Genomic DNA, 27,487 nt, shown 5'->3' with positions numbered 1-27,487 from the left:
GCTTGTGCTCTTTTTACTTTCTTGTGCTTTGCCCCTCCCCTTTCCCAGGTGATTGGGTTTGGGTGCTGGGCGGGGCCAAATGGTATATGAGCCCCAGGTATGCCATTAGGGAGTTCATTGTGCCTGGGCTGCTCTTTAGGGTAAGTGCTTTGTTTTTCCTTCAGTCAGTTGCAGGCTTCTTTGGGCAGGTTGGAGTCCATGGATTTCTAGATTTTAAGTGCTTGGAAATCACTTACTAGAGGGATATTTAGCAGAGGTTGCTGGCTCACTTGTTTTTGGGATGGTGGGATCCACTTGTGGTTTTGGGTTATATTTGAATCTCTACACACTTGTGTAACTCTCCAGAGGACTAAAAAGAGCTTGATTACACACTGCAAGAGGCTTGACCACGTAGGCGCAGTATTACCAAGAGACTGAGCAGGGTTGTATCAGAGTTACCTTTTTCATCTGTAAAGGCTAGGTCTGTGATTACCCCTGCAGGGGCTGCTGTGTGTGCATGGCTTTTTGGCATTTGTGGAGGTCAGTTGTTTTTTTTGTGTGTGTATGTTATTACTTTTTTTTTTTTTTTAAGGCCAAGTAGTGTGTGTGCTGAGCATGGTTGGCAGGAGGAGGTGGGGAATTGTCTGGCAGGGGAGCTGTTCAGGACTGGTAGGTTTGGTTTCTAGGAGCGTGCGGCATCCTTCCTGTGCGATGCCACTGATTGTTGGGCAGGAACGTTCCAGCTCGTGTGTCTTAAACAATGTAGCTTGTGCAGTGTGTGTTGCGTGGCCCGGGCAGAGTTTGCCGCGGCGCTGTGAGCGAAGAATCTCAGTTCGAGCTGGTGAGCAGCTGAAGCAAAGGATCTGGGAAGAGATAGGTATTGCAGCAGGTACGCTGTGGCTGTGAGGTGCCTCAGGGTGTGCTTTTCTCTTGTCTCTGCAGGGGCTTTGTGAAGTCTTGGACAGGGAAATGCCCGTGTCTCAGAACAATGAGGGAAGGTGAGAGTTCTATCAGCCTGGTCATCCCTTATCTGAAGCGAAGGGAAGACATTCAGGTGTTTCCCTCTGAGGGTCTGAGGTGAGGCTGTTTGGGACAGAGGAGCACTGTGGCAGGTGGAGGCTTGTAAGCACAGTGGTCATTTTGTCCTTCTGTGTTCCCAGGTGGCATGGGTGATGGTGGCCGTTCCTTTCGAGCTTGGATCTAACTTGCAGGTACAGAGGCAAGTGGACTGCTGTTTTAAACGAAAACATTAAATATGGGGTCACTTCTGTTGTTGAGGGATGGGTGCTAATGCTGTCAGCTGAATGTTTATCGTCTGACTGTGTTTTCCTTTGTTCAGGCTGAAACGCAGTGTGCAGTACAGGACGTCACGACCCGAGCTACCTCTGGAGTGACGCTGGTGAGTGATGAACAGAGGTAGGTGTTATTTTTGGGGTGCGGTTGTCGCTGCAGTTTTTTTAACTACATCAAATAGAGTAAAATTCCAGTTTCTCTTTTAGAGCTGCTGTAGGTAGCTTCAGAGAACGGGTGGAAGCATCTGCCATGTGGGGTAGGTAAGCGGCTGAGGTAAAGGAGGGGATGAGAGTAACTGTCCTGAGGGTGCAGTGGCTTTTATTGCTGTGGTTGCTTTCTCTTCTGCTTATCAGGTGCCCCAGGCAAGGTGGGCTGTGATAGTCTTTGGAAAAGGAGCAAAGCAGGTCACTGGAATGCTGTTTGGTTCCTGAGAAAGGTGTTGCAGAGGAAAAAGGTGGTCTGGCGTGGCAGCTCCTGATGGTGGTCTTCTTCAGTAGGTGAAGCGGTGCCTGAAGCCCCATGCCGTGGAGCCTGAGGATGAAGCCTGCTTTCCAGCAGTTTCCAAAACTGTGTTGAGGCTGAAATGGTGTGTCTGTGTTTGGGCTGGGGTTGCACCTTGGTGAGTGTAGGGATGAGTTTTAAGTTGGTGCAGCAGAGGGCCAGGCTCCATTGTCCTGTAGTGTGTTTTGACCCATCAGCATAGCCTTTTGGTTTTCAGATAGCCTACTCAAGTATGTGATTTTTCCTGCAAGTGATGTTATTACATGGAATTGATTTTTTTTTTTTTTTGCATGTAATCTGTTATGCTCCCAGATTTTTCTTTCTGTATAAAGAAAGGTTTGAGCTAATTCCAGCAGAAAAAAATTCAGTTACTTGCTTGGTCATATTGTCCTTTCAATATTCAAAGCTGCAGCAAAAGCATGGGGATTGTTGCTTCTAGAAACACCCCAGTTCTCTTGTCTGCAGTCTGCATGCTATTGAGCTAAACCAGATTTAAAAAAAAAAAACAAAAAACAAAAAAACCCACAGCTGCTGCTGCTTGTGCTCTTTCTACTTTCTTGTGCTTTGCCCCTCCCCTTTCCCAGGTGATTGGGTTTGGGTGCTGGGCGGGGCCAAATGGTATATGAGCCCCAGGTATGCCATTAGGGAGTTCATTGTGCCTGGGCTGCTCTTTAGGGTAAGTGCTTTGTTTTTCCTTCAGTCAGTTGCAGGCTTCTTTGGGCAGGTTGGAGTCCATGGATTTCTAGATTTTAAGTGCTTGGAAATCACTTACTAGAGGGATATTTAGCAGAGGTTGCTGGCTCACTTGTTTTTGGGATGGTGGGATCCACTTGTGGTTTTGGGTTATATTTGAATCTCTACACACTTGTGTAACTCTCCAGAGGACTAAAAAGAGCTTGATTACACACTGCAAGAGGCTTGACCACGTAGGCGCAGTATTACCAAGAGACTGAGCAGGGTTGTATCAGAGTTACCTTTTTCATCTGTAAAGGGTAAGTCTGTGAATACCCCTGCAGGGGCTGCTGTGTGTGCATGGCTTTTCGGCATTTGTGGAGCTCAGTAGTTTTTTTTGTGTGTGTATGTTATTACTTTTTTTTTTTTTACGGCCAAGTAGTGTGTCTGCTGAGCATGGTTGGCAGGAGGAGGTGGGGAATTGTCTGGCAGGGGAGCTGTTCAGGACTGGTAGGTTTGGTTTCTAGGAGCGTGCGGCATCCTTCCTGTGCGATGCCACTGATTGTTGGGCAGGAACATTCCAGCTCGTGTGTCTTAAACAATGTAGCTTGTGCAGTGTGTGTTGTGTGGCCCGGGCAGAGTTTGCCGCGGCGCTGTGAGCGAAGAATCTCAGTTCGAGCTGGTGAGCAGCTGAAGCAAAGGATCTGGGAAGAGATAGGTATTGCAGCAGGTACGCTGTGGCTGTGAGGTGCCTCAGGGTGTGCTTTTCTCTTGTCTCTGCAGGGGCTTTGTGAAGTCTTGGACAGGGAAATGCCCGTGTCTCAGAACAATGAGGGAAGGTGAGAGTTCTATCAGCCTGGTCATCCCTTATCTGAAGCGAAGGGAAGACATTCAGGTGTTTCCCTCTGAGGGTCTGAGGTGAGGCTGTTTGGGACAGAGGAGCAATGTGGCAGGTGGAGGCTTGCAAGCAGAGCGATCATTTTGTCCTTCTGTGTTCCCAGGTGGCACATGGGTGATGGTGGCCGTTCCTTTCGAGCTTGGATCTAACTTGCAGGTACAGAGGCAAGTGGACTGCTGTTTTGAAACGAAAACATTAAATATGGGGTGACTTCTGTTGTTGAGGGATGGGTGCTAATGCTGTCAGCTGAATGTTTGTCTTCTGACTGTGTTTTCCTTTGTTCAGGCTGAAACGCAGTGTGCAGTACAGGACGTCACGACCCGAGCTACCTCTGGAGTGACTCTGGTGAGTGATGAACAGAGGTAGGTGTTATTTTTGGGGTGCGGTTGTCGCTGCACTTATTTTACTACATCAAATAGAGTAAATTCCAGTTTCTCTTTTAGAGGTGCTGTAGGTAGCTTCAGAGAACGGGTGGAAGCATCTGCCGTGTGGGGTAGGTAAGCGGCTGAGGTAAAGGAGGGGATGAGAGTAACTGTCCTGAGGGTGCAGTGTCTTTTATTGCTGTGGTTGCTTTCTCTTGTGCTTATCAGGTGCCACAGGCAAGGTGGGCTGTGATAGTCTTTAGAATAGGAGCGAAGCAGGTCACTGGAATGCTGTTTGGTTCCTGAGAAAGGTGTTTCAGAGGAAAAAGGTCGTCTGGCGTGGCAGCTCCTGATGGTGGTCTTCTTCAGTAGGTGAAGCGGTGCCTGAAGCCCCATCCCGTATAGCCTGAAATGGTGTGTCTGTGTTTGGGCTGGGGTTGCACCTTGGTGAGTGTAGGGATAGGATTTAAGCTGGTGCAGCAGAGGGCCAGGCTCCATTGTCCTGTAGTGTGTTTTGACCCATCAGCATAGCCTTTTGGTTTTCAGATAGCCTACTCAAGTACGTGATTTTTCCTGCGAGTGATGTTATTACATGGAATTGATTTTTTTTTTTGGCATGTAATCTGTTATGCTCCCAGATTTTTCTTTCTATATAAATAAAGGTTTGAGCTAATTCTAGGTGAAAAAATTTCAGTTACTTGCTTGGTCATATTGTCCTTTCAATATTCAAAGCTGCAGCAAAAGCATGGGGATTGTTGCTTCTAGAATCACCCCAGTTCTCTTGTCTGCAGTCTGCATGCTATTGAGCTAAACCAGATTAAAGAAAAAAAAAAGAAAAACAAAAAACAAACAAACAAAATACAAAACTAAAAAAAAAACACCAAAAAAAAACCCCACAGCTGCTGTGCTGCTTGTGCTCTTTTTACTTTCTTGTGCTTTACCACCTCCCCTTTCCCAGGTGATGGGTTTGGGTGCTGGGCGGGGCCAAATGGTATATGAGCCCCAGGTATGCCATTAGAGAGTTCATTGTGCCTGGGCTGCTCTTTGGGGTAAGTGCTTTGTTTTTCCTTCAGTCAGTTGCAGGGTTCTTTGGGCAGGTTGGAATCTATGGATTTTTAGATTTTAAGTGCTTGGAAATCACTTACTAGAGGGATATTTAGCAGAGGTTGCTGGCTCACTTGTTTTTGGGGTGGTGGGATCCACTTGTGTTTTTGGGTCATATTTGAATCTCTAGACGTATGAAGCCACCTGTGTAACTCTCCAGAGGACTAAAAAGAGCTTGATTACACACTACAAGAGGCTTGACCACGTAGGCGCAGTATTACCAAGAGACTGAGCAGGGTCGTATCAGAGTTACCTTTTTCATCTGTAAAGGGTAGGTCTGTGATCGGCGCCGCCCGGGCACATTTTGGCGCGGCGCCGCCCGGGCACATTTTGGCGCGGCGCCGCCCGGGCACATTTTGGCGCGGCGCCGCCCGGGCACATTTTGGCGCGGCGCCGCCCGGGCACATTTTGGCGCGGCGCCGCCCGGGCACATTTTGGCGCGGCGCCGCCCGGGCACATTTTGGCGCGGCGCCGCCCGGGCACATTTTGGCGCGGCGCCGCCCGGGCACATTTTGGCGCGGCGCCGCCCGGGCACATTTTGGCGCGGCGCCGCCCGGGCACATTTTGGCGCGGCGCCGCCCGGGCACATTTTGGCGCGGCGCCGCCCGGGCACATTTTGGCGCGGCGCCGCCCGGGCACATTTTGGCGCGGCGCCGCCCGGGCACATTTTGGCGCGGCGCCGCCCGGGCACATTTTGGCGCGGCGCCGCCCGGGCACATTTTGGCGCGGCGCCGCCCGGGCACATTTTGGCGCGGCGCCGCCCGGGCACATTTTGGCGCGGCGCCGCCCGGGCACATTTTGGCGCGGCGCCGCCCGGGCACATTTTGGCGCGGCGCCGCCCGGGCACATTTTGGCGCGGCGCCGCCCGGGCACATTTTGGCGCGGCGCCGCCCGGGCACATTTTGGCGCGGCGCCGCCCGGGCACATTTTGGCGCGGCGCCGCCCGGGCACATTTTGGCGCGGCGCCGCCCGGGCACATTTTGGCGCGGCGCCGCCCGGGCACATTTTGGCGCGGCGCCGCCCGGGCACATTTTGGCGCGGCGCCGCCCGGGCACATTTTGGCGCGGCGCCGCCCGGGCACATTTTGGCGCGGCGCCGCCCGGGCACATTTTGGCGCGGCGCCGCCCGGGCACATTTTGGCGCGGCGCCGCCCGGGCACATTTTGGCGCGGCGCCGCCCGGGCACATTTTGGCGCGGCGCCGCCCGGGCACATTTTGGCGCGGCGCCGCCCGGGCACATTTTGGCGCGGCGCCGCCCGGGCACATTTTGGCGCGGCGCCGCCCGGGCACATTTTGGCGCGGCGCCGCCCGGGCACATTTTGGCGCGGCGCCGCCCGGGCACATTTTGGCGCGGCGCCGCCCGGGCACATTTTGGCGCGGCGCCGCCCGGGCACATTTTGGCGCGGCGCCGCCCGGGCACATTTTGGCGCGGCGCCGCCCGGGCACATTTTGGCGCGGCGCCGCCCGGGCACATTTTGGCGCGGCGCCGCCCGGGCACATTTATCTTAGATCGAGCTAACGAGCAGCTGAAGTAAAGCAACTGGGAAGAGAGAGGTATTGCAACAGGTACGCTGTGGCTGTGAGGTGCCTCAGGGTGTGCTTTTCTCTCGTCTCTGCAGGTGCTTGGTTCAGTCTTGGACAGGGAAATCCCCGTGTCACGGAGCAGTGGGGGAAGGTGAGCGTGTTGTCAGCCTGGTCGTCCCTTAACCAAAGTGAAGGGACGTAGTGGGTTTATGTGGCAAGGTTTTGGTAGCAGGGGGCTCTAGGGGTGGCTTCTGTGCGAAGAATCTAGAAGCTGCCCCATGTTAGGTAAGGGCCCCGCTGCTGAGCGGAGCCAATAAGTGATGTTGTTTGCGCGTCTGTGAGAGCATATTTAAGGCAGGAAAAAAAAAACAAAAACACGCTGGTCCATGCAGCAGCTGGGAGAGCAAGAGGAGTGAGGAACAGCCTTGCAGGCGCCAAGGTCAGTGAAGAAGGAGGGGGAGAGGTACTCCAGGTGCCGAAGCAGAAGTCCCCTGCGGCCTGTGGCGAGGACCATGGTGAAGCAGGCTGTCCTCCTGCAGCCCACGGAGTACCACGGTGGAGCAGGGTTCCATGCTGCAGCTGGTGGAGGAGGCCACGGTGGAGCAGTTGGACCTGCACTGATGGAGGCTGCGGCCTGTGGAAGACCCTTGCCAGAGCAGATTCCAGGCCGGACCTGTAGACCGTGGAGAGGGGACCACGCAGGAGCAGGTGAGCTGGCAGGAGCTGCTGCCCGTGGGGGACCCAGGTTGGAGCAGTTTGCTCCTGAGGGATGGACCCCGTGGTATGGACCTACATCTGGAACAGTTCTGGAAGAGCTGCTGCCTGTGGGAAGGCCACGCCAGATCAGTTGACCAAGGACTGCATCCTGTGGGAGGAACCCCACAGCACAGGGGATGAGGGCGTCCGAGAAGGAGTGGTGGCAAAGAAGCGCTATAGACTGACCATAAACACCGGTCACCTGCACCGCTGGGGGGGAGAAGGTGGAAGAGGGTGGTTGGGGGGGGAAGGTGCTTTTGGTTGCTTTCGTTTGTTTCTCGCTTCTCTACATTGTGTAGTAATAAGCAATAAATCTTTCTATCTTTCTATGCTGAGTGTGTTTTGCCTATCACGATATCTACTGTGTAATCTCCTTGTCCTTATCTCAACCCTTGGGCCCTTTTTCCTTGTATTTTCTCCCTGTCCTTCTTAGAGGAGGGAGAGTGAGAGAGCGGTTTTGGTGGAGCTCGGTCGCCTACCCCTGTAAAACCACCACAGGGGAAGATGTTCAGGTGTTTCCCTCTGAGGATCTGAGGTGAGGCTGTTTGGGACAGAGCAGCAGTGTGGCAGGTGGAGGCTTGCAAGCACAGTGGTCATTTTGTCCTTCTGTGTTCCCAGGTGGCACATGGGTGATGGTGGCCGTTCCTTTCGAGCTTGGATCTAACTTGCAGGTACAGAGGCAAGTGGACTGCTGTTTTGAAATGAAAACATTAAATATGGGGTGACTTCTGTTGTTGAGGGATGGGTGCTAATGCTGTCAGCTGAATGTTTATCTTCTGACTGTGTTTTCCTTTGTTCAGGCTGAAACGCAGTGTGCAGTACAGGACGTCACGACCCGAGCTACCTCTGGAGTGACGCTGGTGAGTGATGAACAGAGGTAGCTGTTATTTTTGGGGTGCGGTTGTCGCTGCACTTACTTTACTACATCAAATAGAGTAAAATTCCAGTTTCTCTTTTAGAGGTGCTCTAGGTGGCTTCAGAGAACGGGTGGAAGCATCTGCCGTGTGGGGTAGGTAAGCGGCTGAGGTAAAGGAGGGGATGAGAGTAACTGTCCTGAAGGTGCAGTGGCTTTTATTGCTGTGGTTGCCTTCTCTTCTGCTTATCAGGTGCCACAGGCAAGGTGGGCTGTGATAGTCTTTAGAATAGGAGCAAAGCAGGTCACTGGAATGCTGTTTGGTTCCTGAGACAAGAGTTGTAGAGGAGAAAAGCTTTCAATAATCAAAGCTGAAGCAAAAAAAAAAATAAACCACAGCTGCTGCTTCTCCTCTTTCTCCTTTCTTGTGTTTTGCCCCTCCCCTTTCCCAGGTGATTGGCTTTGGGTTCCAGAGAGGGCCTAGTGGTCATTGAGTCACAGGCATCCCATCAGAGAGCTCATTCTGCTTGGGCTGCACTTTAGAGTAGATGCTTTGTTTTTCCTTCAGTGAGTTGGAGGTTTCTTTAGGTGGTTAAGAGTCTATGGGCTGATGCGTTTCCAAGTAGAGACCCGTACGCCCATCTTTGTGAGGTAACAACTAGTAGGATCTGTTAGAGTAAACCAATCCAGTAATAGGTGCCTGTATTGCATGCAGCTCTTCTTCAGGTGAGTAATTGTTATAGCGTGTTTACGGATAGGATGGCAGTGTTACTTTGTGTGTTTACTTTGTGGTTCTGGGTCCCTTATGATTTTTGCCGAATTGCGGGGCTTACTTGTGAGTCTTTGCCTGTATGTCAAATATTATACGTCAAATATTATCAAAGTTACAACCTTGGTGGCAAAGTGATGGAGCAGGGTTTAGGAGATAAGTATCATCGAAGCTCCCTGTGTAAGCATGTGTCTGAAAAGAGCAGCAGTAGGCCTGTAAGGGGTAGTCTTTTTCAGGGTTAGGGACAGTTTGTTATAGTTTTGGAGCTTTTGCCTGTGGTTTGTGACGTTGCAGCCTTCTAGATTTTTAAGTGCTTGGAATTCACGTAATAGAGGTGTGCTTAGGAGGTGTTGCTGGCCAACTTGTTTTTGGGAATTGGTGGGGTACGGTTCCTTTTTTTTTGAGTTATCTTTTAATCTCTAGGTATATCAAGCCATTTGCATAACTGTCCAGAGGCTTCACAAGGAGCCTCAGAACGCACCAGAAGGGGCTTGACCGCATAAGTGCAGTATTACGGAGAGACTGAGCAGGGTCACCGTTCTCATCTGTAAAGGGTAAGTCTGTGATTACCCCTGTTGGGGCTGCTGTGCATTCATGGCCTTTTGGTATTTGTGGACCTGAGGGTGGTTTTTTTTTTTTCTGGCTCTCGTCTCTGTGTTTGAGTCCTCTGCAAGGAGCTGTACTGTTTGTGTGTCCATCACGGATATGACCTCCTCTTTTTGTTTCTTGTAGCCCAGGGCATGGGCACGGACACTTGAATGAGGCACGAGGGTGAGTGGACAGCAGTGTGGGCCCTGAGTTGGTCAGTGGATTGTGTTGGTCTGCTTTGCCTGTTATGCAGGCCTTGGAAGCACCTTGTGACAGCAGAGTACATCTCCTGCTACGTTCCTGAGGCGCGCCAGGCGTCAGCGGTTCCAGTTCCTGAAATGCTGGAGATGCTCGGAGCACAAGAGGAGCTGGGAGCGTGATGCATCTCCTTGGGATGTTAGATGAGCGAAGCGGTGGTACTGGGTTGGGGAACGTGGGTCTGGGGCTTCTTGGCTGTTGGGGTAGGGGAAGAAAGAAGAGGAGTGGGTATAGACTGTTTTGTGATTTGTCATTTTTGTTTGTTCTTTCTCCTTGGTCTAAGCTACGTGACCTTGGCTCAGCACAGTAAATGGAAGCGCTAAGCCTGGATCGGGAAGGTGAGTGGAGAAAAGTTGGGAAAAGGGCATTGGTTTTGGTTTGGTAGTCTATTGGTCCCACCTCTGGGTGACTCCTCTTTTCCGGGGACGAAGAAGATAGTGGGAACATCCTAGTTGACCTCTGTGGTCCACCTTGAGGATGGATTGTGACCCCTGAGAATTAAGTCCAGGGGCAAATACTGTGTGTTTGGGGGTGGTTGGCAGGGGAAGGCGGGCAGTTGTCTCGAGTTGGTCTACCTGACTTCAGTAGCAGAGCAGGCCAGTGGACTACTGTTTTGTTTTTGAGGTGGGTGTTTCACTAGAAGAAGTTTGGCTGGTGTGCCAGTGCCCGATGGCACTTTATTTCTGCAGGTGAAGAGGAGCCTCGTGCTGGAAGCAATGTCCTGGCTAGCCTTCGTGTTCCTTGATGAGGATGGAATCTGCCTCCCGTCATTCCCAAGCTAAGTTGGGGTGCAAGTGCTATGTTTGCTTTCGGGTTTTGAATGCACACATAGGGCGAGGGTCTGTGCTTTTAAGTCATTGCTGTGGATGGGGCCTTTTAGGATTGATCACGGTCAGACAGTGTGTGGGGGCGTGGGATTCTGTCAGGTACGGCTTGAGCACGTGCCAGGCAGGGCAGTTCCAGCTTGGTGCCTGTGTTCTGTGTTGTCTGTGCTGTGCTGTTGCTCCTGGTGCTTGGCAGGCCCTGGGGAAGCCTTCCTGAGGGTGTTGAACACTTGACCTCACTGGAATAATGCTGATGCTCAGTCGGAAGCTGAGCATTTCTTGTCTTGCAGTGGGAGCTTAAAGAGATCATTTCTTCTGTGCGTGTAATTTTTTTGTATCAAATGTTTCTTGATGCGATCATCATATGTTATGCGCTCCTCAGGTCTTGATATCCTCATTGCCTTTTTCCACTGGACGGATTAGATGGGCAACTTGTTAGCCACACCAAAGGTCCTAAATGCTTGTTTTGTCATCATGGGTCTGATCCGAGCACTTCTTGTATTGCAGTCGCAGCTTAAAGCGCAGATGTGTTTCAGGTCTTGTGCATCATATTCGGTTTCAGATGGCATCTGTTTCCATCCTCGCTCTTGCAGAAGTCATCTGGGTCGCATCAGGAGCTCTTGCTTGGGAATTCATTTCCTAAGAGATTTCTTCTGGGGTTTGCACTCCCCATCCTTCTGGTCTCTTGTCTTGAAGGCAGGCTTTTTATGCCTCCATCATCCCAGTTCTGGCAGTTGCTTCCAGTCGCATGTCGTGACATTTGAGTCTCTCCTTGGGTCTGCTGCAGAGCACCTGTTCTGACTTGCTGTCGCTGTAGGGCTTCCCTCTGGGAGTCCTCTTTTTTTTTTTGCGCCTTGTGTTCTGTGTTTTGTTCGTAATGTTTGTAGCGTGCCTGTGTGTGTGTGTGTTTGGCCTGGAGCTGTCCTGCCTGGCAGTTAGTGATGGTAGCTAACGTGGCGGTGTACTAATACATTGTCCGGACTGTTTTGGCAAAGACATCTGGTCTGCCTCTGGGCACGTACTGAAGGGCAGCTGGCACAGTCTCATCTCTGTGGTGTTTGGCAAATGTGGAGGGGGAGACTTGAGCTGCTTGCGAGCAGCTGTTTGCATAGTGCTTGAATAGTGCTAGAGGAGAGGTCTGTCATTGAATCTTGAAAGCTCGCAGATATGGAGTTTTGATTTTTTGTTTGTATTTCGTTCCCCCCCGCAGTAGGAGGGGTAAACCTTAGGAGGAACTGGTCACAGGAAAGAGCTCCTTTTGGAACTGTCAAGGACTCGGTAGGCAACCCGGTGACTGGCTTGATCTACTTTCCAGGTGCTGAGGCAAGGGGGCTGCTGTTTTGAAATGATAAAATTAGCCATGGGGTCCCTTGTGTTGTTGAGGGATGGGTGCTAATGCTGGCAGCTGAATGATTATCTTCTGACTGTTTTCATTTGTTAAAGCTGAAACACAGCGTACAACCTGGGACTTCACGACCAGAGCTGGTTTTGGCAAGGTGAGCGATGAACAGATGCAGCAGTTATTTTAGGGGTGCGGTTGTCACTGCAGTTACTTAACTACACAAAATGCAGTTAAAGTCCTGTTTATATTCCAGAGGTGTTGTAGCTGGCTTAAGAGAGCAGATGGAAGCATCTGCCTCGAGGGCAGGTGAGGAGGCAGAGTAAGGGAGCAGGTGAGAGTACCTGTCCTAGCTGCGCTGCGGCTTTGGATGCTGCCGCGGCCTATGCTTTTCTTTTTCTTTTGCAGGTGCCTTGCACAGACTCAGAGGGGCCAAGCTGCACTCTGAAGAGCAGCACGAGAAGGGCAGGCTGGTCGTGAGTGGGGTTGGAGCAGAATGGCCAAGTTGCGCAAGGTGACTGCGAAGGGTTTCCATCTTGCTTTGCAGGTGCCATGGCAGGCTCTACACAGAAGTGGCTGAGGATTTGAGAAGAGGTTACAGAGCATCAAGGAGCGGCACGTGCAGTGACGGTTTCCAAACGGTATGGTTGCTTTCTCTTCTGTTGGTCAGGTGCCACAGGCAAGGTGGGCTGTGACACTAGTCTTTAGAATCGGAGCAAAGCAGGTCACTTGAATGCCGCGGGGCATCTGAGAAGGGTGTTTTAACAGAAAAAGCTTGTCTGGCATGGCAGTGCCTGATGGCAGTGTGTTTCCACAGGTGAAGAGGTGCCTGAAGCCCCATCCTGTCTAGCCTGCGCACACCTCGCTGAGAACGAAAGCCGCTTTCCAGTAATTCAGAAAGCCAAGTTACGTCTCGACCTCGAGCATCTGGGGCTCGTGCCTGTGCTTTTGGGCCTGTCTGTAGCGTTTGGCACCTGCATTAGTAGTTTCTTGGCGTATCTTTAGGCTTTTGGGGCCTGTGTCTTGGGGGGGGGTGTGGAGCTGCTTGTACACCTTTGGGGCTTGCATCTGGGGGGGGGGGGGGAGTTGCTTGAACACCTTTGGGGACTGTGTCTGGGGGAGGGGTCAGGGCCTGCATCTGGGGGGGTTGGAAGCTGCTCCTACAATGTAGGGATCTGTATCTGTGGTGGTTGGGAGCTGCTTGTACACAGTACGGGCTTGCGTTTGGGGGTGGGTGTTGGGAGCTGGAGCTGCTTGTACAATTCAGGGATCTGCATCTGGAGGGGGTAGGGAGCTGCTTGTCCACCTTTGGGACTTGCATCTGGGGGGGGGTGGGAGCTGCTTGTCCACCTTTGGGACTTGCATCTGGGGGGGGTTGGGAGCTGCTTGTACATCTTTGGGACTTGTATCTGGGGGGGGGGGTTGGGAGCTGCTTGTACATTGCAGGGTCCTGCCTTGGGCATGGTTTGTAGCTGCTTGTACAGCTTTGGGGTCTGCAGCTGGGGGGTGGTTGAGAGGTGCTTGTCCACTGTAGGTGCCCACGTTTGGGGAGTTGGGAGCTGCTTGTACACTTTTGGGGCCTGCAGCTGGGAGGGGTTGTGAGATGCTTGTACATGCTAGGGGCTTCCCTCTACGGGGCTTTGGGGCCTGCCTCTGGGGGGGGGGTTGTTGTGAGCTGCTTGCACACCCTTGGGGCCTGCCTCTGCGGGGGCTTGGTGCCTGTGTCTGGGGAGTGGGGGGGTTCAGAGCTGGTTGTACAGTATAGGAGCCTGCGTTGGGGGGGGGGTTGGGAGCTGCTCGTACACTGGACGCCTGGGTTGGGGGGGGGAGGTTTGGAGCTGCCTTGTGCACCTTTGGGGCTTGCAGCTGGGAGGGGGTTGGGAGCTGCTTGTACACCTCTGGGACTTGCATCTGGGGGGGGTTGGGAGCTGCTTGTACACTGTTAGGGCCTGCCTTGGGGGTGGGGTTGGGAGCTGCTTCTACGCTGTAGGGGTCTGGGTCTTGGGGGGTTGGGGCTGTTTTTACACCTTTGGGGCGTGCCTCTGGGGAGGGTGGGGAGTTGCTTGTACACGCTAGGGGCTTCCCTCTATGGGGCTTTGGGGCCTGCCTCGGGGGGGGGGAGGGGTTGGAAGCTGCTTGCACACCCTTGGGGCCTGCCTCTGCGGGGGCTTGGTGCCTGCGTCTGGTGAGTGGGGGGGGGGGTTCAGAGCTGGTTGTAGTGTAGGAGCCTGCGTTGAGGGGGGGTTGGGAGCTGCTTGTACACTGGAAGCCTGGGTTGGGGGGGGGGAGGTTTGGAGCTGCTTGTGCACCTTTGGGGCTTGCATCTGGGGGGGGTTGGGGCCTGCCTCTGGGGGGGGTGGGTGGTTGTGAGCTGCTTGCACACCCTTGGGGCCTGCCTCTGTGGGGGCTTGGTGCCTGTGTCTGGGGAGTGGGGGGGTTCAGAGCTGGTTGTACAGTATAGGAACCTGCGTTGGGGTGAGGGGGGTTGGGAGCTGCTCGTGCACTGGACGCCTGGGATGGGGGGGAGGTTTGGAGCTTCTTGTGCAGCTTTGGGACTTGTATGTGTGGGGGGGTCGGGTGCTGGTTGTATCCCTTTGGGGCCTGCCTCTGGGGAGGGAGGGTGGGGAATTGCTTGTACACCTTTGGGGCCTGTGTCTGGAGGGGCTTGGGGCCTGCGTCTGGGGGGGCGGGTTGGAGCTGGTTGTACACCTTTTGGGCTTGCATCTGGAGGGGGTTGGGGCCTGCCTCTGGGGGGGTGGTTGTGAGCTGCTTGTACACCTTTGGGGCCTGCGCCTGGGGGGGGGGTGGGAGCTGCTTGTACACTGTTAGGGCCTGCCTTGGGGGGGGGGGGGGGTTGGGGCATGTGCCTTGGGGGGGTGGGGTTGGGAGCTGCTTCTATGCTGTAGGGGTCTGGGTCTTGGGGGGTTGGGGCTGTTTGTATACCTTTGGGGCGTGCCTCTGGGGAGGGTGTCTGGTGTTTGGGGGCTTTTCTGTAGCGTTTGGGGCTTGCATTTTGGCTTTGGGATGTGTCTTGAGCTTCTGGGGCCTAGCTGTAGTGCTTGGGGCCTGCGTCTGGGGCTTTTCTGTAGCATATTGGTTGCGTGTTTGTGATTTGGGGTCTGTATCCAGGGTTTTGCCTTTTTTTGTAGTTTTCAGCTTTGTGTCAGTTTCTTTGTGGGTTGCCTGGGGTTGGGGCAGTTTGGGGTTTGGATCATTAGTCAGTGTCATTAGCGTCGGGGGGTTGATATGAAGGGTTAGGGTTGTGGTTAGAGTTGTTAGGGCTAAAGGGAATAAGGATTTTAGGGTAAGGGGATCAAGGTTGTGGGAATAAAAATGTTTTTGCACAGAGTTACATCGTTTAGAGGTGATTCAAAGATCATAAATCCAATTTCTTTAAGTGATTTATTCTTTATTGACGGCGCCGGATGCACGGGGGATCTTTCCGCCTATCGTGCATCCCGAAGTGAAAAGCCGTCCCAAATTTATACAGCACAGTGATTAATATTTTATTAACGCCTATACATATTCATTATCTAACCCCGCCTACTCTCGCTTCTCATGCTAATCAGTTTTTTGTGTCCTGCGCCTGCGCAGATCCTCTCAGTGGTCTTGGGCAGGGGTCGTCGAGCTGTGGTCGGTGGTCTCAGAGAGGAAGGCCATAAGTCTTCCTCACAGTGTACTTTTCACCCTTGGTCAGGATTCTGCTGAATTAGCTTTCTTCCTAACCGCAAGGACTGTTTTTTCTTCGAATCTTCTGCTCATTATTTTCTTATCTTGGATTCCAATGTCTTGTTCGAGATATATTGCCTGTATATGTCCTATTTCGAGATACATTGTCCGTACATCTGTTTCCTGCCCTACACCTAATGTTCTGTTCTCCTTTAATAGTTACATTCTTAACCCTTTCTTATCTGGAATCGCCTCAGCTTCCCTAATCAATCCCCCCTTTTCTTTTCCCCATGCAAATTCTTTTGCATTGCATGCCCTTATCATTAGCAGTATCGCAGTAACATACATACAAATATTCCTACTACCAATAACATAACCAGATCAGTAAAAACTTGTTCTAACTATTGAAAGTTGGGTAACCATGAGGTTAACTTATTCCATATTTCCTCAAAGCCCCATGAAATGTTATCCTTACTAATCTTATACAGAACCTTTGTTTGTTTCTATATTTCCTCTATGTCGGTAGAGACCTTTCCGAATACAAAAATTCTTCTTCCCAGCCTCTACGATATGTATCCCTCAATACCTTGCCATGTACTTTCGTCAGGGAAGCTAATATTGCCATTCGTTGTAACAATTTCCAATTCCAAACAAGTATTACAAAAGACAATATTAAACTTATACCAACTAACATCAATAGAACAATAATTGGGTGACACAATGTGTTCAAAATCCCAGTTGCAGTTGGCGACCATCCAAAGAGTTTGTCCCACCAGCTATGATCTGTGTCTTGTTTTACTCTTTGCAAAACTCTGTTTATTTCTTTTGTATCATGGTGGACAGTGATTAAAGTCTTCTCTCCATCTTCCTGAATGCCTTTTAAAATTTTGATCAGGTCTTGGTGTTTAAGTAATTGCTTCACTAGCGTGAGGTTCATCCCAATAGGTGTGGGTAATAACTTGTGATACATTGTGTGGTTGGACTTGATCAACTGGTGGGATACCACTGGTGCTGAATATAAAAAATCACACCCGATGATTCTAACAAAGTTACAAATACAAAAGTTAGAGTGATTTTTGCTAGGTAGAGTTATGTTTTCCTTATCTACTTCTACAAAAGCACAAGCAGTTCTTAAACACACACAGCCTTGACCAATATATACAAGCACAGTCTTTTGACTAGTATTTGGATGAATTTCAAAGTGGCAAACACCTTGCTCAGTGTCAAGACAGACATCCTGAGCATCAATTGTGTTGCTCTCACAAATAAATCCTTGTTGTTCCCGGGTAACACATGATTCTAGATTCACAGACTGCCATTTCCCGTTCTTCATCCGGGCCCAGGTTCTATGCTCCGAAGGATAGAGCACTGTTTCCTCATGATTTAACCCTAGTGCAACAATGGGGTGGATAACATAAACTGTAGCATTACGTATAGAAAGCACAAAGGCAGTAGCCATGTTAATAATGGGATCATAGGTAAAATTTACCAGAGTCCACCAAGATTGGAACTTCTTTTCAAAATCATTGGCATTGTCCCAAACAATCTTTCGGACTTCAGCCGGAAAAATGCCTTCACTTCCTTCCCTAATGATCAAGGCAGCCGTTGCCTGCATCCATAACTGTACCTGTATACAACTAAGAGCTAAGGATACATTATCTTGGGCCATACTAAGTGCATCTATTATTAGTCTGTGGTCCTGGTCTTCAGCCTTTTCCCATATTGGTAACACCTTTGAAACTTGCCATTGGCTAGTTCCCAATGCCAGTAAGGATGATTGCAGGGGCTGTTTTAGTTTTGTCTGTGGCTAGCTTATTCATGGGCCTGTTTCATAAATTTTGGGTTCCAGCTTGACTGGGGCTTGGGCATAGGTTGTAGGGGAAGGAAGTGCAATAGGGGGTCTCACTGTCCAAAAACAGTTAACTGTTAATATAAAATTATACCAACAATCTAATTTACCTGGGCGGATACAACCTTCTTGTTGGCCACTTTTGGAAGTCGGTTTTACTAAAATCCCAGTTGCTTTCTCGTGGGCTGTTCCATTAATCATTCGGCACCCTATTTCAATTTCGTCCCCTACAGTTCTTTGGTGTATCCACCCTTCCCCTAAATTTTGCCATTCTGATAATGCATGTAAATGATCACCATTTGTTCGCCAAATAACCACAACAGCTAACTTTCCATTAATGCTCTTATCCTCTGTGGTTACGGCTTCAGACCAAGGCCACCCACCATTCTCTATCATCATAGAAGCACCTTCCAATTCTTGAATCACAATTACAACTATAAGCCACAGAAATAAAACAATTCTGTTAACTAAATTTCTGCTAACTACATTACTAAATACTCCTGACCATAGTGTCTTCATTTCGCTTGACTGAACTTTAGTTTCAGTTCACCGTCACCCAGCGTTACTTTCCAGGGGGCTTTTGGAGCTTTCTTCACTCTCGAATAATGGATCCAGGCCGTCTGCTCCTTAATCTTGATGGCGGTATGTGTTGTCAGCAGCACCTGGTATGGTCCCGTCCACTTTTCTTCCAAAGGTCGACCTGCAAATGCTTTTACATACACATAATCCCCAGGTTTAAAGGGGTGGATTGGTTGGTCCAGCCCTCTAGCCCTGGTTCCTGAGACAACTTTAGATATTTGATCCAACTGTTTTTGGAGTCCTATTAAATAATTATACAAGTATCCCGACCCCAGTTGCGTCAGGTCCTCCCCGCTGAACAAAAACTGATAGGGTCTTCCGTATAATATTTCAAAAGGGCTTAGATTTTCCTTTGTCCGTGGTTTTACTCTAATTCTAAGTAAAGCCAAAGGGAGAGACTGAGGTCATGATAAATTAGTCTTTTGTCCTATTTTGGCTATTTGTTGTTTGATTAGATGATTCATCTTTTCCACTTGTCCGCTTGCCTGTGGTCTGTAAGGGGTATGGAGTTGCCAGTCTACCCCTAAGACCTTACTTACTTCTTGAACTATTTGCACACAAAAATGAGAGCCTCTATCCGAGGACATTGCTGCCGGAATTCCGAAACGCGGTATTATCTCATTCAGTAAAACCTTAACCACTTCTCTTGCCTTGTTGGTTCGACAGGGAAAAGCCTCCGGCCACCCGGAAAAAGTATCTGTCAAAACCAACAAGTATCGATACCCCCCTTTTCTTGGCAGTTCTGAAAAATCTATCTGCCATTGTTGTCCTGGATAGTTTCCTTTACTGATTATTCCGAACTTTACCCTATTTTCTGTATTAGGGTTATGATGCAAACAAATACTGCATTGCTGGGTTACTTGTTTTACCGTAGTATACAGATTTCTTCCCACCAAGACTCGACTCAGATTTTTATATAAGGTGTCTGCTCCCCAATGAGTCTTATTATGTTCTGCCATGACCATAGGCCATATTAAATTAGAGGGTAGTACAACCCTATTATCTTTCAGGTATACCCATCCATCACTCCTTGCTTTTCCTCCCAGGTCCCCAATTAACTTTTGATCTTCCTGTGTGTACCTAGGTTCCTGTCCTTCACCTAAAGTTTGTATTTTACCGTCTGGTATTAAAGTGAGCGCTTCTGCCTCAGCCAATCCGGCCACCCTTTTTGCTTCTTGGTCAGCCAATCGGTTCCCTACCTTGAAGTCAGCGGTTCCTTTTTGGTGTCCCCGGCAATGTATAACAGCCACCTTCTCTGGGTGCTTTACCGCTTCCAACAACTTCAAAATCTCCTCAGCATATTTTATTTGTTTTCCTTGGGCCGTTAATAATCCTCGTTCCTTCCAGATAGCCCCATGTGCATGCACCACACCAAATGCATACTTAGAGTCTGTCCAGATATTTACTTTCTTTCGTGCTGCTAGTTCCAATGCCTGCGTAAGGGCAACTATTTCTGCTTTCTGAGCAGACGTCCCAGGGGGTAATGGTTTCGACTCAATTACCTGTTGAGTGGTCGTCACCGCATACCCTGCTTTGCGTTGTCCTTGTTTCACAAAGCTGCTTCCATCAGTATACCATGATTCGTCCGCGTCTTCCAAGGGCTCCTCCTTGAGATCTGGTCGGCTAGAATACACAGTTTCCATAGTTTCGATACAATCGTGGACCACTGGCTCGTCAGGAGCGTTACTAAGGAAAGAAGCTGGGTTCACAATGTTAGTAACCACAATTTCTACGTCATCTTGCTCCACCAGTATTGCTTGGTATTTTAAAAATCTTTGAGGGGATAACCAGTGTGCCCCTTTCTGCTCCAAGACTGCCGAGACAGTGTGTGATACCAGCACGGTTATCTTCTGTCCCATAGTGAACTTCCGAGCCTCCTGTATATTCATGATGACAGCGGCCACCGCTCGAAGGCAACCCGGCCAACCTTTACTTACTTCATCCAGTTGTTTAGAGAAGTAGGCCACAGCTCTCCTGTAGGGGCCCAGCTTCTGTGCCAGCACCCCCAGAGCCATCCCTTGTCTCTCATAGGAGTACAACCAAAAGGGTTTAGACAAGTCCGGTAGACCCAAAGCTGGTGCTCGCATTAACTCCAATTTAAGCTTCTTAAAGGCAGCCCGTGCTTCCCCTGTCCAGACCAATTTTGATTCGTTATTCTTGATGAGGTCATATAGGGGTTTTACGATTAGTCCATAATTATTAATCCATAGACGGCACCAACCTGTCATCCCTAGAAAAGTTCGTAATTCCTTAATGGTCTGTGGTTCTGGAGTACGGCAGATAGTTTCTTTCCGTTCTGTTCCTAACTCCCTTTGTCCCCCTGAAATCTCAAACCCCAAGTAAGTTACACGTGACTGAATCAGCTGAGCCTTCTGTTGAGAGACTCGATACCCATTCAAACCCAGAAAATTAAGGAGACTTATCGTCCATTGCATGCAGCTGCTCCTATTCTCAGTGGCTATCAAAAGGTCATCAACGTATTGCAGCAGAACTCCTTCGGTGTTTGGGGCCTCCCAAAACTCAAGCTCTTTTGCTAGTTGATTCCCAAAAATCGTGGGGCTGTTTTTGAATCCCTGCGGCAATACGGTCCAGGTCAATTGAGCCTTTCGTCCTGAGTCTGGATTTTCCCATTCAAAAGCAAAAAGCTTCTGACTTTCTGGGGCTAAAGTCAGGCAGAAGAAGGCATCTTTTAAATCCAGTACGGTAAACCAAACTAAATTATCTTTTAATTTAGTCAGTAATGTGTACGGGTTGGCTACCACAGGGTGTATATCTTCAGTGATCTTATTTATAGCTCTTAAATCCTGCACTGATCTATAGTTCTTCCCATCTGGCTTCTTAATTGGTAGTATAGGAGTATTATATTCAGATTCACACTCAACCAGCAGTCCATGTTTTAAAAACTTATCCACTATCCCCTTAATTCCTTTCCTGTCTTCTAATCTTAGGGGATATTGCTTAATCTTAACTGGCCTTTCCCCTGGCTTTAATCTCACCACTATCGGGGCTGCATTTTTGGCTCGCCCAGGGATGTCAGTAGCCCAGACTCCTGGGTAAACTTGGTCTAAAATCTCCGAAGGTACTTTACCGATGGGGTCTGCTTGTATCAGCGTTAAGCTTAGCGCGGTTATCAGCTTTTCTTCTCTCACCTTTAACCCCACCTTCCCTTTTTCAAAGACAATTTCCGCTTCTAATTGTTCTAGTAAATCTCGCCCCAGCAAAGACTTCGGGGATCCTGGTAAATATAAAAACCTATGTATTCCCATCTGTTTCCCTAACTTATATTTTAAAGGCCTTAGGAAAAAGGCTTTCTCGTGCTGGCCTGTAGCTCCTATCGCCGTCACAAAATCCTCATCCTCTGGTATCAATTTCTGGTTTAACACAGAATAAGTCGCTCCTGTGTCAATTAAAAACTCCACTTCCTGTCCTGATTTCCCTAGCTTAATTTTAACCAGCGGATCTGCTAGGGTAGAATCCCCCGGTCCACTTCATTGGTCGGGAGATACACTAGCTACCATCAACCTGTTCTTCTCCCGTTGTTTCGGACATTCCCTTTTCCAATGACCCACTTCCCTACAATATGCACACTGATTCGGTCTCAGGGGAGGCTTTACTGACCTTCCCCTTATCCCATTCCCTCTTCCTTTTCCCCGAAAAGGTTCTTCTTGCCTCTGTAAGGCCGCAACAGTTGCCGCAGCAATAGCCCTACCCAGCCTTTGTTTCTCATTCCCTTCTCGATTCCTAAATACCCTCCATGCCTCTTCCACCAGCCTTTCTAAATCTCTCACATCCGGCTCTTTCATTTTCTGAAGCTTCCGCCTTATATCGTCCGCAGACTGACCCAAGAACAATGATACTAGCTGGACTTTACCTTCCTCAGAAGAGGGGTCTATCGTTGTAAATTTTTGCATTGCTGTCCTTAGTCGATCGAGAAATTCTGACGGGGTCTCAGTTTGCCCCTGTTTTATGGTATATAACCTAGACCAGTTTACAGACTTTGGTATTGCACTTTCCAAGGCGATCCTAATCCATTCCTGATATCTTTTTAATAACCTATAATCACCCTCATCATTATAGTCCCAGTTTGGGTCCACTCTGGGCACATATACCTCCACAGTTCCAGGTAAAACTCCTGACGTTACCTGGGTCTGTACTTGAGTTTGTGCATTCTTAATTACCAGTTGCTTTTCCGTTTCCGATAATGCTGCCAGCATTATCTCTATATCTTTCCAATCGGGATCTAAATTCTTTCCAATCAGCTCAAACCTCCGGGCCACTGATTCTGGATCATCCTGGTATCCTTTCACAGCTTCCTTCCGTGAATCTAACTCAGCAGTTGTGAAAGGTACTTTTATCCGAGCTGGTCCGTTAGCCCCCATAGCCTGTCATAACGGGGCTTGAATAACGGGCCCGACCTTACTTCGGGTTCGAGCCGTGATCGGGGTAAAGTCTCCATTCCCCCAACTCTCATTTTTCTTATCTATTCTGCCGTTTCCTGGTCTCGCCCCCACGCCTTGTTCTATTATCTGGGGCGGGAGGACATAATCCTCCGTTCTCTCCTCTGACTCATTCAATTTCAAACATCTCTGCCCGATACTGCACGCCGAACAACATCTTTTCATTTTTCCTGCCCCTTCCTTCTTCATATCCTTTTCTATTGCCAGGATCAAAGGATCCTGTGGGGCTAAGTTAATTCCACACTCCTTCTGCCATTCTGGGTGGTTTCTCAAAGTGAAAAACATATCTGCGTATGACACCTCATCCCACTTTCCTTCTCTCCTTAGAAACAACATTAACTGTAGTAAAGTATTATAATTTAAGGTTCCATTCAGTGGCCATTTCCCTCACAATCCAACTTATAAAGTAGCCACCATTGATTACAATATTTTATCAACGTTTTCTTATTTTCAATTCTACCAGGGGATCCCCCTATATTTTTCCAATGACTCAAGATACATCCCAACGGGCTTTTCTTCGGAATCCCACTACTCTGCTGCCCCCCCATGTTACAGTTCAGAATGTTTCTTGTTACACAATACAAGCCGGCAGCTTTCCACAATAACACCAAGATCCTAGTAACGTTATAAAGAGTACAATCAGAATCACAAAGACAATAGCCAAGGTCAAGTTCCACATTTAAACACAACGTAATACCAACCTCGCATGCAAAGGTTATTTGTTTCCCAACAGCAACTGAGTGCTTTCCAAAAAACCAAATGCCGTCCTGCAGAAAACTTTTACTTTCCGACTTACAGACGACCCCAATTGACCGGTCAACCAAATAAACCAAAATAAAGAATATAATCACTTACAATGATGGGGTCCGTGTCTGCCTCCGCAGTGATCCGTTGAGTCGAGGAGTCCCTCCGGGAAATCCCGGGGGTACCCTAGGGAGTCCTGTTCCCAGCGGGTCCTGCGGTCCGACAGAGAAGAAGTCCCATCTGGGGTGCCAGATTGATTCAAAGATCATAAATCCAATTTCTTTAAGTGATTTATTCTTTATTGACGGCGCCGGATGCACGGGGGATCTTTCCGCCTATCGTGCATCCCGAAGTGAAAAGCCGTCCCAAATTTATACAGCACAGTGATTAATATTTTATTAACGCCTATACATATTCATTATCTAACCCCGCCTACTCTCGCTTCTCATGCTAATCAGTTTTTTGTGTCCTGCGCCTGCGCAGATCCTCTCAGTGGTCTTGGGCAGGGGTCGTCGAGCTGTGGTCGGTGGTCTCAGAGAGGAAGGCCATAAGTCTTCCTCACAGTGTACTTTTCACCCTTGGTCAGGATTCTGCTGAATTAGCTTTCTTCCTAACCGCAAGGACTGTTTTTTCTTCGAATCTTCTGCTCATTATTTTCTTATCTTGGATTCCAATGTCTTGTTCGAGATATATTGCCTGTATATGTCCTATTTCGAGATACATTGTCCGTACATCTGTTTCCTGCCCTACACCTAATGTTCTGTTCTCCTTTAATAGTTACATTCTTAACCCTTTCTTATCTGGAATCGCCTCAGCTTCCCTAATCAGAGGGAAGGAAGGTGGTATTGAGATATGCTTGCAGTGAGAAGAAAGCTTACCAGACAACCTTGTGAAATGCAGACAACCAGAATCCTTAGAGCAATTGGGTGGAAATCACGGTGTAAGAAACATTACCACCTCAAAGAGGAAAACAGTCAAGGAAAAAAGAAAATTGACTTGTAACAGGCCAGCAGCTGTGTATTTTCAGTGAAGCACCGGATAGATCGTGAACCTGGATTACCCAGTCAATGGGGAAACTGAAGCAAAGAATCTCAGAGCTGGTGAGGAGCTGAAGTAAAGGAGTTGGGAAGAGAGAGGTATTGCAGCAGGTACGCTGTGGCTGTGAGGTGCCTCATGGTGTGCTTTTCTCTCGTCTCTGCAGGGGCTTCGTGCAGTCTTGGACAGGGAAATCCCCGTGTCACGGAGCAGTGAGGGAAGGTGAGAGTTTTATCAGCCTGGTGATCCCTTATCTGAAGCGAAGGGAAGACATTCAGGTGTTTCCCTCTGAGGGTCTGAGGTGAGGCTGTTTGGGACAGAGGAGCAGCGTGGCAGGTGGGGGCTTGCAAGCACAGTGGTCATTTTGTCCTTCTGTGTTCCCAGGTGGCATGGGTGATGGTGGCTGTTCCTTTCGAGCTTGGATCTAACTTGCAGGTACAGAGGCAAGTGGACTGCTGTTTTGAAACGAAAACATTAAATATGGGGTGACTTCTGTTGTTGAGGGATGGGTGCTAATGCTGTCAGCTGACTGTTTGTCTTCTGACTGTGTTTTCCTTTGTTCAGGCTGAAACGCAGTGTGCAGTACAGGACGTCACGACCCGAGCTACCTCTGGAGTGACTCTGGTGAGTGATGAACAGAGGTAGGTGTTATTTTTGGGGTGCGGCTGTCGCTGCAATTTTTTTAACTACATCAAATAGAGTAAAATTCCAGTTTCTCTTTTGGAGGTGCTCTAGGAGGCTTCAGAGAACGGGTGGAAGCATCTGCCACGTGGGGTAGGTAAGCAGCTGAGGTAAAGGAGGGGATGAGGGTAACTGTCCTGAGGGTGCAGTGGCTTTTGCTGCTGTGGTTGCTTTCTGTTCTGTTTATCAGGTGCCACAGGCAAGGTGGGCTGTGATAGTCCTTGGAATAGGAGCAAAGCAGGTCACTGGAATGCTGTTTGGTTCCTGAGACAGGAGTTGTAGAGGAGAAAAGCTTTCAATATTCAAAGCTGAAGCCAAAACATGGGGATTGTTGCTTCTAGAAACAACCCAGTTCTCTTGTCTGCACCCTGCATGCTGTTGAGCTAAGCCATATAAATAGATACATAAACCACAGGTGTTGCTTCTCCTCTTTCTACTTTGTGCTTTGCCCCTCCCCTTTCCCAGGTGATTGGCTTTGGGTTCCAGGCAGGGCCTGGTGGTCACTGAGTCACAGGCATCCCATCAGAGAGCTCATTCTGCCTGGGCTGCACTTTGGGGTAAGTGCTTTGTTTTTCCTTCAGTGAGTTGCAGGTTTCTTTAGGTGGGTCAGAGTCTATGGACTGATGCGTTTCCAAGTAGAGACCGGTACGCCCATCTTTGTGAGGTAACAGCTAGTAGGATCTGTTAGAGTAAACCAATCTAGTAATAGGTGCCTGTATTGCATGCAGCTCTTCTTCAGGTGAGTAATTGTTATAGCGTCTTTACGGATAGGATGGCAGTGTTACTTTGTGTGTTTACTTTGTGGTTCTGGGTCCGTTATGATTTCTGCAGAATTAAGGCAAATATTATGAAAGTTATAACCTTGGTGGCAAAGTGATGGAGCAGGGTTTAGGAGATAAGTATCATCGAAGCTCCCTGTGTAAGCATGTGTCTGAAAAGAGCAGCAGTAGGCGTGTAAGGGGTAGTCTTTTTCAGGGTTAGGGACAGTTTGTTTTATTTTTGGAGCTTTTGCCTGTGGTTTGTGTGGCTGTGGAGTCTTTAGACGTTGCAGCCTTCTAGTTTTTAAGTGCTTGGAATTCACGTAATAGAGGTGTGCTTAGGAGGTGTTGCTGGTTAACTTGTTTTTGGGAAATGGTGGGGTACGGTTCCTTTTTTTTTGAGTTATCTTTTAATCTCTAGGTATATCAAGTCATTTGCATAACTGTCCAGAGGCTTCACAAGGAGCTTCAGTATGCATCAGAAGGGGATTGACCGCATAAGTGCAGTATTACGGAGAGACTGAGCAGGGTCACCGTTCTCATCTGTAAAGGAGAAGTCTGTGATTACCCCTGTTGGGGCTGCTGTGCATTCATGGCCTTTTGGTATTTGTGGACCTGAGGGTGTGTTTTTTTTTTTCTGGCTCTCGTCTCTGTGTTTGAGTCCTCTGCAAGGAGCAGTACTGTTTGCGTGTCCATCACGGATATGACCTCCTCTTTTTGTTTTTTGTAGCCCAGGGCATGGGCACGGACACTTGAATGAGGCACGAGGGTGATGCATCTCCTTGGGATGTTAGGTGAGCGAAGCGGTGGTACTGGGTTGGGGAACGTGGGTCTGGGGCTTCTTGGCTGTTGGGGTAGGGGAGGAAAGAAGAGGAGTGGGTATAGACTGTTTTGTGGATTGTCATTTTTGTTTGTTTTTTCTCCTTGGTCTAAGCCACGTGACCTTGGCTCAGCACAGTAAATGGAAGTGCTGAGCCTGGATCGGGAAGGTGAGTGGAGAAAAGTTGGGAAAAGGGCATTGGTTTTGGTTTGGTAGTCTATTGGTCCCACCTCTGGGTGACTCCTCTTTTCCAGGGACGAAGAAGATACTGGGAACATCCTAGTTGGCCTCTGTGGTCCACCTTGAGGATGGATTGTGACCCCTGAGAATTAAGTCCAGGGGCAAATACTGTGTGTTTGGGGGTGGTTGGCAGGGGAAGGAGGGCAGTTGTCTGGAGTTGGTCTATCTGACTTCAGTAGCAGAGCAGGTCAGTGGACTACTGTTTTGTTTTTGAGGTGGGTGTTTCACTGGAAGAAGTTTGGCTGGTGTGCCAGTGCCCGATGGCACTTTATTTCTGCAGGTGAAGAGGAGCCTCGTGCCGGAAGCAATGTCCTGGCTAGCCTTCGTGTTCCTTGATGAGGATGGAACCTGCCTCCCATCATTCCCAAGCTAAGTTGCGGGGCAAGTGCTATGTTTGCTTTCGGGTTTTGAATGCACACATAGGGCGAGGGTCTGTGCTTTTAAGTCATTGCTGTGGATGGGGCTTTTTAGGATTGATCACGGTCAGACAGTGTGTGGGGGCGTGGGATTCTGTCAGGTAGGGCTTGAGCACGTGCCAGGCAGGGCAGTTCCAGCTTGGTGTCTGTGTTCTGTGTTGTCTGTGCTGTGCTGTTGCTCCTGGTGCTTGGCAGGCCCTGGGGAAGCCATCCTGAGGGTGTTGAACACTTGACCTCACTGGAATAATGCTGATGCTCAAACGGAAGCTGGGCATTTCTTGTCTTGCAGTGGGAGCCTAAAGAGATCATTTCTTCTGTGCGTGTAATTTTTTTGTATCAAATGTTTCTTGATGCGATTATCATATGTTACACGCTCCTCAGGTCTTGATATCCTCATTGCCTTTTTCCACTGGACGGATTAGATGGGCAACTTGTTAGCCACACCAAAGGTCCTAAATGCTTGTTTCATCATCGTAGGGCTGATCTGAGCACTTCTTGACTTGCAGTCGCAGCTTAAAGC

At 49.3% G+C, this 27,487-nt stretch overlaps 1 protein-coding gene across 2 annotated transcripts; it reads right to left on the bottom strand.

The window, feature by feature from the left end:
- Positions 1-15,102: 15,102 nt before the first annotated feature.
- Positions 15,103-23,839, bottom strand: LOC310901673 (uncharacterized protein). Of its 2 annotated transcripts, none has more exons than XM_083841758.1 (2): positions 22,975-23,839; positions 15,103-17,946 (listed from the first exon to the last, which is right to left on the bottom strand). In XM_083841758.1, exon 2 carries the CDS (start codon positions 17,055-17,057, stop codon positions 15,903-15,905), a length of 1,155 nt encoding a protein of 384 aa, XP_083697884.1. In that variant the 5' UTR covers positions 17,058-17,946; positions 22,975-23,839; the 3' UTR covers positions 15,103-15,902. The 2 variants fall into 2 exon arrangements, with proteins under 2 accessions (XP_083697884.1, XP_083697885.1); XM_083841759.1 differs by having other exon boundaries at positions 23,129-23,839.
- Between the last annotated feature and the right edge of the window lie 3,648 nt (positions 23,840-27,487).

Source organism: Anser anser (genome assembly GCF_964211835.1).
Source record: "Anser anser genome assembly, chromosome: 6".
NCBI lineage: Eukaryota > Metazoa > Chordata > Aves > Anseriformes > Anatidae > Anser > Anser anser.
Note: the sequence above shows the minus strand (reverse complement) of the source record. Positions and strands in the feature narration are given on the sequence as shown.

What these genes read in the sequence shown, in the direction of transcription:
- LOC310901673 (XM_083841758.1), bottom strand. Translation starts at nt 17,057, where the DNA reads ATGGCCCAAGATAATGTATCCTTAGCTCTTAGTTGTATACAGGTACAG.